Source organism: Salmo salar, chromosome 02, assembly GCF_965601325.2.
Source record: "Salmo salar chromosome 02, fSalSal1, whole genome shotgun sequence".
NCBI lineage: Eukaryota > Metazoa > Chordata > Actinopteri > Salmoniformes > Salmonidae > Salmo > Salmo salar.
The window spans coordinates 74,191,371-74,205,000 of NC_138292.1; the positions used below are offsets into that span (position 1 = coordinate 74,191,371).

The 13,630-nt window shown below is 46.7% G+C and overlaps 1 protein-coding gene across 1 annotated transcript in view; it reads left to right on the plus strand.

Annotated features, from left to right (window-relative positions):
• LOC106592167 (polycystin-1) overlaps positions 1 to 13,630 on the plus strand; it is a 118,047-nt gene that overhangs the window by 66,451 nt on the left and 37,966 nt on the right. The window contains exons 29-32 of the mRNA XM_082966895.1: positions 4,656 to 4,848; positions 9,567 to 9,737; positions 12,959 to 13,102; positions 13,408 to 13,618. Of these exons, the coding sequence (XP_082823021.1) occupies positions 4,656 to 4,848; positions 9,567 to 9,737; positions 12,959 to 13,102; positions 13,408 to 13,618 (719 nt within the window). The remainder of the gene's footprint in view (positions 1 to 4,655; positions 4,849 to 9,566; positions 9,738 to 12,958; positions 13,103 to 13,407; positions 13,619 to 13,630) is intronic.

The window sequence follows — 13,630 nt, forward strand, 5'->3', positions numbered from 1 at the left end:
ACCTGATAATACACACACACACCTGATAATACACACACACACACCTGATAATACACACACAGATGGCGCCGACAGAGATGGTCGCCTCGCTTCTAGTCCTTAGGAAACTATGCAGTATTTTGTTTTTTTATATATAATTTCTTACATTGTTAGCCCAGAAAATCTTAAGTGTTATTACATTCAGCCGGGAAGAACTATTGGATATCAGAGCGACGTCAACTTATCAACATTATGACCAGGAATACGACTTTCACGAAGTGGATCCTTTGTTCGGTTCACCACCCAGGACATTGGATCTAATACCAGAGGCCGACCCAAAACAACGTTGCCGCAGAAGAGGAAGACGGAGCTGCCTCTCACCGCTTCGGAGAATATTACTCGCCAATGTCTAGTCTCTAGACAACAAGGTAGACGAAATTAGGGCAAGGGTTGCCTTCCAGAGAGACATCAGAGATTGTGACATTCTCTGTTTCACGGAAACATGGCTCTCTCGGGATATGTTGTTGGTGTCTGTACAGCCACTGGGATTCTTCATGCGTCGCACCGACAGAAATAAACATCTCTCTGGGAAGAAGGGCGGGGGTGTATGCTTCATGATTAACGACTCATGGTGTAATCATAACAACATAGAGGAACTCAAGTCCTTTGGTTCACCTGACTTAGAATTCCTTACAATCAAATGCCGACCATATCATCTCCCAATAGAATTCTCGTCGGTTATTGTCACAGCCGTGTAAAGCCCCCCTCAAGCAAATACCACAACGGCCCTCAAGGAACTTCACTGGACTCTATGTAAGCTGGAAACCATATATCCTGAGGCTACATTTATTGTATCTGGTAATTTTAACAAAGTAAATCTGAAAACAAGGCTACCTAAATTCTATCAGCATATTGACTGTAGCACTCGTATGGGCAATACACTGGATCACTGGTACTCCAACTTCCGCGATGCATACAAGGCCCTCCCCCGCCCTCCCTTCGGCAAATCCGACCACGACTCCATTTTCCTCCTACTGTCCTATAGGCAGAAACTCAAACAGGATGCACCCGTGACAAGAACCATTCAACGCTGGTCTGACCAATCAGAAGCCACGCTTCAAGATTGTTTTGATCACGAGGACTGGGAAATGTTCCTGGCAGCCTCAAAGAATAACATCGATTTATATGCTGATTCGGTGAGTGAGTTTATAAGGAAGTGCATTGGAGATGTTGTACCCACGGTGACTACTAAAACCTACCCTAACCAGAAACTGTGGATAGATGGCGGAAGTTGCGCAAAACTGAAAGCGCGACCCACCGCATTTAACCATGGAAAGATGACTGAGAATATGGCCGAATACAAACAGTGTAGTTATTCCCTACCGCGAGGCAATCAAGCAAACGATATGATGGTATAGGGACAAAATGGAGTCGCAATTCAACGGCTCAGACACTAGATGTATGTGGCAATTACGGACTACAAAAAGAAAACCAGCCATGTCACGGACACTGACGTCTTGCTTCCAGACAAACGAAACACCTTCTTCGCCCGCTTTGAGGATAATACATTGCCACCGATGCGACCCGCTACCAAGGACTGCAGGCCTCCCCTCTACTTCTCCGTGGCCGATGTGAGTAAGACATTTAAACGTGTTAACCCTCCCAAGGCTACTGGCCCAGACGGCATCCCTCAGAGCATGCCCAGACCAGCTGGCTGATGTGTTTACGGACATATTCAATCTCGCCCTATCCCAGTCTGCTGTCCCCACATGCTTCAAGATGGCCACCATTGTTCCTGTACCCAAGAAGGCAAAGATAACTGAACTAAATGACTATCGCCCCATAGCACTCACTTCTGTCATCATGAAGTGCTTTGAGAGGCTAGTTAAGGATCATATCACCACCACCTTACCGACCACCCTAGACCCACTTCAGTTTGCATACCGCCCCAACAGGTCCACAGACAATGCAATTGCCATCACGCTGCACACTGCCCTATCCCATCTGGACAAGAGGAATACCTATGTAAGAATGATGTTCGTTGACTACAGCTCAGCATTCAACACCATAGTACCCTCCAAGCTTATTATTAAGCTTGAGGCCCTGGGTCTGAACCCCGCCCTATGCAATTGGGTCCTGGACTTTCTGACGTGCCGCCCCCAGGTGGTGGAGGTAGGAAACAACATCTCCACTTCGCTGATCCTCAACACTGGGGCCCCACAAGGGTGCGTGCTCAGCCCTCCTCCTGTACTCCCTGTTCACCCACGACTGCGTGGCCATGCACGCCTTCAACTCAATCATCAAGTTTGCAGACAACACAACAATAGTGGTCTTGATTACCAATGACGACGAGACGGCCTACAGGGAGGTGGTGAGGGCCCTCGAAGTGTGGTGTCAGGAAAACAACCTCTCACTCAACGTCAACAAAACAAAGGAGATGATCGTGGACTTCAGGAAACAGCAGAGGGAGCACCCCCCCTATCCACATCGACGGGACAGCAGTGAAGAAGGTGGAGAGTTTTAAGTTCCTCGGCGTACACATCACGGACAAACTGAAATGGTCCACCCACACAGACAGCGTGGTGAAGAAGACGCAGCAGCTCCTCTTGTACCTCAGGAGGCTGAAGAAATGTGGCTTGTCACCTAAAACCTTCACAAACTTTTACAAATTGAGAGCATCCTGTCGGGCTGTATCACCACCTGGTACGGCAGCTGCTCCGCCCATAACTGGAAGGCTCTCCAGAGGGTAGTGAGGTCTGCACAACGCATCACCGGGGGCAAACTACCTGCCCTCCAGGACACCTACACCACCCGTTCTCACAGGAAGGACAAAAATATCATCAAGGACAACAACCACCCGAGCCACTGCCTGTTCGCCCTGCTATCATCCAGAAGGTGAGGTCAGTACAGGTGCATCAAAGCTGGGACCGAGAGACTGAAAAACAGCTTCTATCTCAAGGCCATCAGACTGTTAAACAGCCATCACTAACATTGAGTGGCTGCTGCCTACATACAGACTCAAATCATTGGCCACTTTAATAAATGGATCACTAGTCACTTTAAATAATGCCACATTAGTAATGTTTACTTATCTTACATTACTCATCTCATTTTATACCATCTACTGCATCTTGCCTTTGCCGCTACACGTACATATTCATTCCTTTACACTTGTGTGTATAAGGTAGTTGTTGTGGAATTGGTAGATTACTTGTTAGATATTACTGCACTGTCGGAACTAGAAGCACAAGCATTTCACTACACTCACGTTAACATCTGCTAACCATGTGTATGTGACCAATAACACCTGCTAACCATGTGTATGTGACCAATAACATGTGCTAACCATGTGTATGTGACCAATAACATCTGCTAACCATGTGTATGTGACCAATAACATCTGCTAACCATGTGTATGTGACCAATAACATCTGCTAACCATGTGTATGTGACCAATAACATCTGCTAACCATGTGTATGTGACCAATAACATCTGCTAAGCATGTGTATATGTGACCAATAACATCTGCTAAGCATGTGTATGTGACCAATAACATCTGCTAACCATGTGTATGTGACCAATAACATCTGCTAAGCATGTGTATATGTGACCAATAACATCTGCTAACCATGTGTATGTGACCAATAACATCTGCTAACCATGTGTATGTGACCAATAACATCTGCTAACCATGTGTATGTGACCAATAACATCTGCTAACCATGTGTATGTGACCAATAACATCTGCTAACCATGTGTATGTGACCAATAACATCTGCTAACCATGTGTATGTGACCAATAACATCTGCTAACCATGTGTATGTGACCAATAACATCTGCTAACCATGTGTATGTGACCAATAACATCTGCTAAGCATGTGTATATGTGACCAATAACATCTGCTAAGCATGTGTATGTGACCAATAACATCTGCTAACCATGTGTATGTGACCAATAACATCTGCTAAGCATGTGTATATGTGACCAATAACATCTGCTAACCATGTGTATGTGACCAATAACATCTGCTAACCATGTGTATGTGACCAATAACATCTGCTAACCATGTGTATGTGACCAATAACATCTGCTAACCATGTGTATGTGACCAATAACATCTGCTAAGCATGTGTATGTGACCAATAACATCTGCTAACCATGTGTATGTGACCAATAACTTCTGCTAACCATGTGTATGTGACTAATAACATCTGCTAAGCATGTGTATATGTGACCAATAACATCTGCTAAGCATGTGTATGTGACCAATAACATCTGCTAAGCATGTGTATGTGACCAATAACACCTGCTAACCATGTGTATGTGACCAATAACATCTGCTAACCATGTGTATGTGACCAATAACATCTGCTAAGCATGTGTATGTGACCAATAACATCTGCTAAGCATGTGTATATGTGACCAATAACATCTGCTAACCATGTGTATGTGACCAATAACATCTGCTAACCATGTGTATATGTGACCAATAACATCTGCTAACCATGTGTATGTGACCAATAAAATGTAATTTATTTTGACACACCAAGTAATACACATCTGGTCCAAGCCAACCGCCTGAGGAAACACACGGTAATGTTACGATGCCATACTGTGAAATCAGCTGACTTTCACACACACACATTTTCTCACACTCTCCTCTCGTCCTTTAGGAGCGGGGGGGTCCCAGCCTGGTGGTGTTGTTGACGTGTGTGGTGGGGTTGCTGTGTTACGCCGTGGCGGCGGCCATCTTACATAAACTTGACCAGCTGGACCTGAGGAGGGCGGGGACGGTGCCGCTCTGTGGACACGACGGAACATTCAAGTACGAGGTGCAGGTCAAGACCGGCTTCAGCCGTGGGGCAGGTGAGAAGGCAAAGGTTCCGGATTCAAATGGAAAGAAATTAGACTTTTAATCAATCAATCAAATTGTATTCACAAAGGGCAGAAACGTATCACATATCACACTAATACTCAAGTCATGCCCACAGATCTCATGTTGGGAGACAGACAGCAACCCCTCAGACAGCAACCCCTCAGTTTGCAACCCTCAGACAGCAACCCCCTCAGACAGCAACCCCTCAGTCTGGAACCCTCAGACAGCAACCCCTCAGACAGCAACCCCTCAGACAGCAACCCCTCAGTCTGCAACCCTCAGACAGCAACCCCCTCAGACAGCAACCCCCTCAGACAGCAACCCCTCAGTCTGGAACCCTCAGACAGCAACCCCCTCAGACAGCAACCCCCTCAGACAGCAACCCCCTCAGTCTGCAACCCTCAGACAGCAACCCCCTCAGACAGCAACCCCCTCAGACAGCAACCCCCTCAGTCTGCAACCCCCTCAGTCTGCAACCCCCTCAGACAGCAACCCCCTCAGTCTGCAACCCCCTCAGACAGCAACCCCCTCAGACAGCAACCCCCTCAGTCTGCAACCCCCTTAGACAGCAACCCCCTCAGACAGCAACCCCCTCAGACAGCAAGCCACTCAGACAGCAACCCCCTCAGACAGCAACCCCCTCAGACAGCAACCTCCTCAGTCTGCAACCCTCAGACAGCAACCCCCTCAGACAGCAACCCCCTCAGACAGCAACCCCTCAGACAGCAACCCCCTCAGTCTGCAACCCCCTCAGACAGCAACCCCCTCAGTCTGCAACCCTCAGACAGCAACCCCTTCAGACTGCAACCCCCTCAGACAGCAACCCCCTCAGACAGCAACCCCCTCAGTCTGCAACCCCCTCAGACAGCAACCCCCTCAGACAGCAACCCCCTCAGACAGCAAGCCCCTCAGACAGCAACCCCCTCAGACAGCAACCCCCTCAGACAGCAACCCCCTCAGTCTGCAACCCTCAGACAGCAACCCCCTCAGACAGCAACCCCCTCAGACAGCAACTCCTCAGACAGCAACCCCCTCAGTCTGCAACCCCCTCAGACAGCAACCCCCTCAGTCTGCAACCCTCAGACAGCAACCCCTTCAGACAGCAACCCCCTCAGTCTGCAACCCTCAGACAGCAACCCCCTCAGTCTGCAACCCTCAGACAGCAACCCCCTCAGACAGCAACCCCTCAGACAGCAACCCCCTCAGTCTGCAACCCCCTCAGACAGTAACCCCCTCAGACAGCAACCCCCTCAGTCTGCAACCCCTCAGACAGCAACCCCTCAGTCTGCAACCCTCAGGCAGCAACCCCCTCAGACAGCAACCCCCTCAGACAGCAACCCCTCAGACAGCAACCCCCTCAGACAGCAACCCCTCAGTCTACAACCATCAGACAGCAACCCCCTCAGACAGCAACCCCTCAGTCTGCAACCCCCTCAGTCTGCAACCCCCTCAGACAGCAACCCCCTCAGACAGCAACCCCTCAGACAGCAACCCCTCAGACAGCAACCCCCTCAGACAGCAACCCCTCAGACAGCAACCCCCTCAGACAGCAATCCCTCAGACAGCAACCCCTCAGACAGCAACCCCCTCAGACAGTAACCCCTCAGACTGCAACCCCTCAGACAGCAACCCCCTCAGACAGCAACCCCCTCAGACAGCAATCCCTCAGACAGCAACCCCTCAGACAGCAACCCCCTCAGACAGCAACCCCCTCAGAATGCAACCCCTCAGACAGCAACCCCCTCAGACAGCAACCCTCAGACAGCAACCCCCTCAGACAGCAACCCCCTCAGACAGCAACCCCTCAGACAGCAACCCCTCAGACAGCAACCCCCTCAGACAGCAACCCCTCAGACAGCAACCCCCTCAGACAGCAACCCCTCAGACAGCAATCCCTCAGACAGCAACCCCCTCAGACAGTAACCCCTCAGACTGCAACCCCTCAGACAGCAACCCCCTCAGACAGCAACCCCCTCAGACAGCAATCCCTCAGACAGCAACCCTTCAGACAGCAACCCCCTCAGACAGCAACCCCCTCAGACTGCAACCCCTCAGACAGCAACCCCCTCAGACAGCAACCCTCAGACAGCAACCCCCTCAGCCAGCAACCCCCTCAGACGACAGCAACCCCTCAGACAGCAACCCCCTCAGACAGCAACCCCCTCAGACAGCAACCCCTGAGACAGCACCCCTCAGGCTGCAACCCCTCAGACTGCAACCCCTCAGACAGCAACCCCTCAGACAGCAACCCCTCAGACAGCAACCCCCTCAGACAGCAACCCCTCAGACAGCAACCCCCTAGACAGCAACCCCCTCAGACAGCAACCCCTTCAGACAACAACCCAGGCTCAAATCCCCAAAGATCAAGGAAACATAATGAAAGGTTTTCAAGACGACAGTACATACCCATTCATCACCTGTCTCCAAGACTACAGTACATACCCATCCATCACCTGTCTCCAAGACGACAGTACATACCCATTCATCACCTGTCTCCAAGACTACAGTACATACCCATCCATCACCTGTCTCCAAGACGACAGTACATACCCATTCATCACCTGTCTCCAAGACGACAGTACATACCCATTCATCACATGTCTCCAAGACTACAGTACATACCCATTCATCACCTGTCTCCAAGACTACAGTACATACCCATTCATCACCTGTCTCCAAGACTACAGTACATACCCATCCATCACCTGTCTCCAAGATGACAGTACATACCCATCCATCACCTGTCTCCAAGATGACAGTACATACCCATCCATCACCTGTCTCCAAGACTACAGTACATACCCATCCATCACCTGTCTCCAAGACGACAGTACATACCCATTCATCACCTGTCTCCAAGACGACAGTACATACCCATCCATCACCTGTGTCTCAAGACGACAGTACATAACCATCCATCACCTGTCTCCAAGATGACAGTACATACCGATCCATCACCTGTCTCCAAGACTACAGTACATACCCATCCATCACCTGTCTCCAAGACCACAGTACATACCCATCCATCACCTGTCTCCAAGACTACAGTACATACCCATCCATCACCTGTCTCGAAGACGACAGTACATACCCATTCATCACCTGTCTCCAAGACTACAGTACATACCCATCCATCACCTGTCTCCAAGACAACAGTACATACCCATCCATCACCTGTCTCCAAGATGACAGTACATACCCATCCATCACCTGTTTCCAAGACGACAGTACATACCCATCCATCACCTGTCTCCAAGACGACAGTACAAACCCATCCATCACATGTCTCCAAGACGACAGTACATAACCATCCATCACCTGTCTCCAAGACGACAGTACATACCCATCCATCACCTGTCTCCAAGACTACAGTACATACCCATCCATCACGTCTCCAAGACGACAGTACATACCCATCCATCACCTGTCTCCAAGATGACAGTACATACCCATCCATCACCTGTCTCCAAGACTACAGTACATACCCATCCATCACCTGTCTCCAAGACTACAGTACAAACCCATCCATCACCTGTCTCCAAGACTACAGTACATACCCATCCATCACCTGTCTCCAAGACGACAGTACATACCCATCCATCACCTGTCTCCAAGACTACAGTACATACCCATCCATCACCTGTCTCCAAGACAACAGTACATACCCATCCATCACCTGTCTCCAAGACTACAGTACATACCCATCCATCACCTGTCTCGAAGACGACAGTACATACCCATTCATCACCTGTCTCCAAGACTACAGTACATACCCATCCATCACCTGTCTCCAAGACAACAGTACATACCCATCCATCACCTGTCTCCAAGATGACAGTACATACCCATCCATCACCTGTCTCCAAGACGACAGTACATACCCATTCATCACCTGTCTCCAAGACGACAGTACATACCCATCCATCACCTGTCTCCAAGACGACAGTACATACCCATCCATCACCTGTCTCCAAGACTACAGTACATACCCATCCATCACATGTCTCCAAGACGACAGTACATACCCATCCATCACCTGTCTCCAAGACAACAGTACATACCCATTCATCACCTGTCTCCAAGACGACAGTACATACCCATTCATCACCTGTCTCCAAGACTACAGTACATACCCATCCATCACCTGTCTCCAAGACTACAGTACATACCCATCCATCACCTGTCTCGAAGACGGCAGTACATACCCATCCATCACATGTCTCCAAGACGACAGTACATACCCATCCATCACCTGTCTCCAAGACTACAGTACATACCCATCCATCACCTGTCTCGAAGACGGCAGTACATACCCATCCATCACCTGTCTCCAAGACGACAGTACATACCCATCCATCACGTCTCCAAGACGACAGTACATACCCATCCATCACCTGTCTCCAAGACGGCAGTACATACCCATCCATCACCTGTCTCCAAGACTACAGTACATACCCATCCATCACGTCTCCAAGACGACAGTACATACCCATCCATCACCTGTCTCCAAGACGGCAGTACATACCCATCCATCACCTGTCTCGAAGACGGCAGTACATACCCATCCATCACCTGTCTCCAAGATGACAGTACATACCCATCCATCACCTGTCTCCAAGATGACAGTACATACCCATCCATCACCTGTCTCAAGACGTTTGTAGTTATTATATGATGTGTATATGTAACTCCTCCCCCTGTCTGCTAGGCACGTCAGCACATGTAGGCATCAGTGTGTACGGCTGTGAGGGGCGTAGCGGGCATCGCCACCTGGACAGCCCCGGGGCCTTCGCACGTAACGGACTGGACATCTTCCACATCGCCACGGAAACTAGCCTGGGCAGCGTCTGGAAGATCCGCGTCTGGCACGACAACAAGGGTAGGAGGACACACACACAACACACAAACACACTAACACATATGCAGGCACTTTGGATTTTTGAAAAGCATGTTACAAGTACAATGTAATATTATCATTGTTCATATCATTATTATTATTATCATTATTCATATTATTATTATTATCATTATTCATATTATTATTATTATTATTATTTTCATTTTTATCATTATTCATATTATTCATATTATCATTATTCATATTATTATTATTATCATTATTCATATTATTCATATTATCATTATTCATATTATTATTATTATCATCATTATTCATATTATTATTTTCATTATTATAATTATTCATATTATTATTATTATCATTATTCATATTCATATTATTATCATTATTCATATTATTATCATTATTCATATTATTATTATCATTATTCATATTATTATTATCGTTATTATCATTATTCATATTATTATTATCATTATTATCATTATTCGTAGTCATATTATTAATATCATTATTCATATTATTATTATCATTATTATCATTATTATTATTATCATTATTCATATTAATATTATTATCATTATTATCATTATTCATATTATTATCATTATTCATATTCATATTATTTTTATAATTGCAAAAAAAGTACTTTTTGGTCTACCAGCCACTCAGATGATTTTTATCCGCCCCCCCCCCCCCCCCCATCAGCTAAAATTAAACCAGCACAACACAAAATAACAGATGAGCGTGCTCTGTAATGTTCCATAAAAGGTATAATGTATTACTAGTAAGAAGTAATGTGGTCAGTGATTAGTTGTGGACTGTTTTGTTCCGGAACCTATTTGGCCAGATCCAGTACCTCTCCTGGCATGAAACATAGTTACTTTTTGCAATGTAAAAATCATAATAGAAGCGATCAAAGTTCTTGCCTCGTTCATTTGTAAAAAAATAAATAAAATGTAGTGTGAAAAATTTGACTTACAGCTTGGGTCTGATATTCTAAGAGTTGATTCGGGTTGGATTCGAGTTGGCGTGACATTGTAACCTATGTTTGAGACCAATGCGTGGCCATGGCTGTGTGAGTAGCAAGCCTGTATCTCTCACAGAACTAGAATGAGATGAACTTTCTATGTTCTCTCTCCCTCTCTTTGTTCTGATAGACATGAGCCTGCAACTCCCGTCTCTCCTGCGTTGCACTTCATTTATTTAGTTACAGAATTACTGCTGTCTGTTCAGAAAGAAATGAAACCATTCAGAATGTCCTACTACACCATGAGAAGGCCTATCATTTAGCCACAGAGGATCAATAGCTTCTTTTAAAAACTGCCTGGCTGTGGATTGTAGCCCAATAACAAGACCTACAGTCAGGAATGTTCTGCAAATCTGTCAGTGAACGACAGCATGCAGACAAAACAGGCCTTTCACAATATTTCAAATACAAATCGCAGGAAAACACAGGTAGGAAAGCAAATGTCTCCTGCAGAAAACAGAAGACTCTAATCTGTCTGCTGTAGGCTGACAAAATATTTCATCAACTTCCAAATACTGTTTTACATAGTAAAGAGAGAGAGAGGCTTTTGGCACGAACACATCGGCCATCACCAGTGAGTGATCTGAGCATCATTAGGTGAGTCAGTGAAACTGGAAAGTATTTTTAGGACTATAATTTAGGACTATCATTTTTTTTAATTCTAGGTCTAGACTATTTATGGGTTCAAGTTTGTTTTTATTGACCTCAGTTTGTCAGTGTCAAAGTAGCCTGTCATTTCGCTCACTTGTGCAGTTTAAAAAAATATTATACCAAAGTCTCCAATCATGTAAAATGATGTAGAATTGCATGAATATAAAGGCCAAATTTTTCCGGGACCACATTTTTACGAACCCTAGGTTACTAAAATGTAGATGCCTCTACTCTACTGCTCTATGCCACTACGCAAAAGAGATGATATGTATTGAATGGTTTATTATAAACATTTTCAGGTACCTCAGAGCTCCCCAGGTCACCCCTCTTCCACTCACTTTTTGTTGCGGCACCTCCCGGTTTACAAATGAAGCATTGAATGTGGTATATTGTTTCATTACATTTTTTGTGACCTGAGTATTTTAACCAAAATATCACAGATGAGACAAAACATTTCACCTACCCCTTTAAGGGCGGGAGGTTACCGTGGTAATGCGACTAGAGTGACGTTTGTGCCTGTGAGATTGAGTCTGGCTAGTAGAAGCGTTGTGGTTACCGTGGTAACGCAACTAGAGTCTCGTTTGTGCCTGTGAGATTGAGTCTGGCTTGTAGAAGCGTTGTGGTTACCGTGGTAACACGACTAGAGTGACGTTTGTGCCTGTGAGATTGAGTCTGGTTTCTAGAAGCGTTGTGGTTACCGTGGTAACGCGACTAGAGTCACGTTTGTGCCTGTGAGGTTGAGTCTGGTTTCTAGAAGCATTGTGGTTACCATGGTAACGCGACTAGAGTCACATTTGTGCCTGTGAGATTGAGTCTGGCTAGTAGAAGCGTTGTGGTTACCGTGGTAATGCGACTAGAGTGACGTTTGTGCCTGTGAGATTGAGTCTGGCTAGTAGAAGCGTTGTGGTTACCGTGGTAACGCGACTAGAGTGATGTTTGTCCCTGTGAGATTGAGTCTGGCTAGTAGAGGCGTTGTGGTTACCGTGGTAACGCGACTAGAGTGACGTTTGTGCCTGTGAGATTGAGTCTGGCTAGTAGAGGCGTCGTCTTCCCTAGCAGTTGAAACTCAAACAGAAAAACAACCTAGCCTCTGAACAAAACCATGGAAATAGCCAGGAAACACAAGGACAAAGTCTCACTTCAGTAGACGTTAGTTTAAATTTAATTAGACCAACTTTTATGCCTGTTCGCAGCGCTTCTAAAAATGAATCTTTCACTCAGTTCTTCACGTGTGCACAGCCCCCAGCCAGGCAGTGTTGCAGCACGAGGTGGAATAGGCTATATGGGATTGGTAGTTCTTAGACTTGCGATTAACAAAACGACATAAATACTTTGAAAACAGCTAATGCAGCATTTATTTTACTGTAAATGTGATCATACTTGACTGTTTTTAATTCACAAATGTGAGTGAAATGCTGTGGAGCCCCGCCCTGGCAGGTGGTCATTTAGGCCCTGATAAATATTATTATTATTATTATACACTTACAGTAGATCTCTTTGTCAAACCGTAAGCAACCTAGTAAATGTGCCCTTTCTCTCCTCCCTCCTCTCCTCCCAGGTCTGTCTCCAGCATGGAAGCTCCAGTACGTCCTGGTGAAGGACCTACAGACAGGAAGCAGTTACTATTTCCTGGTAGAGGAGTGGCTGTCAGTGGACAACGAGAGGACAGATGGACGCGTGGAGATAGAGGTGGAGGCCTCAGGTAAGGACCCTAACCCCTAGCTCTAAGCCCCTATCCCTAGCCCCTACCCTCATAGTTTAGTAGTCAAACCCTTAGCCAAATGGTCTCCAACATGGTGCAGGAGTCTATCCACATCTCACCACCGCTGCCTCGAAAACTGGTCTAGGGCCAGTTTTGTCATATAGCCGTTAAGGATAACAGTTGGACTTTGAACAGGAGCACTGATCACAAATCAGTTGTCCGTTCATTAATACAAACTCACTACTTCCTCTTTTACTTCCTACTTCCTTTTTTTCTGCTTCCTGTGGGTGTGTCCTGACCTACAGAAGAGGCGGAGCTTCGTCGGTTGCCCCGCCTCCTGAACTGGGAGCTTCAGCGTGCCCTGTGTGAGAGTCACTTGTGGCTGTCGCTATGGGAACGGCCCGTCCGCAGTCCCTTTACCCGCCTCCAGAGGGCGACGTGCTGCGCCCTGCTGCTACAGCTCTGTCTGCTGGCTAACACCATGTGGTACAGCACCGTGGCCAATAGGAGCTACAGGTAGGGGGAGTG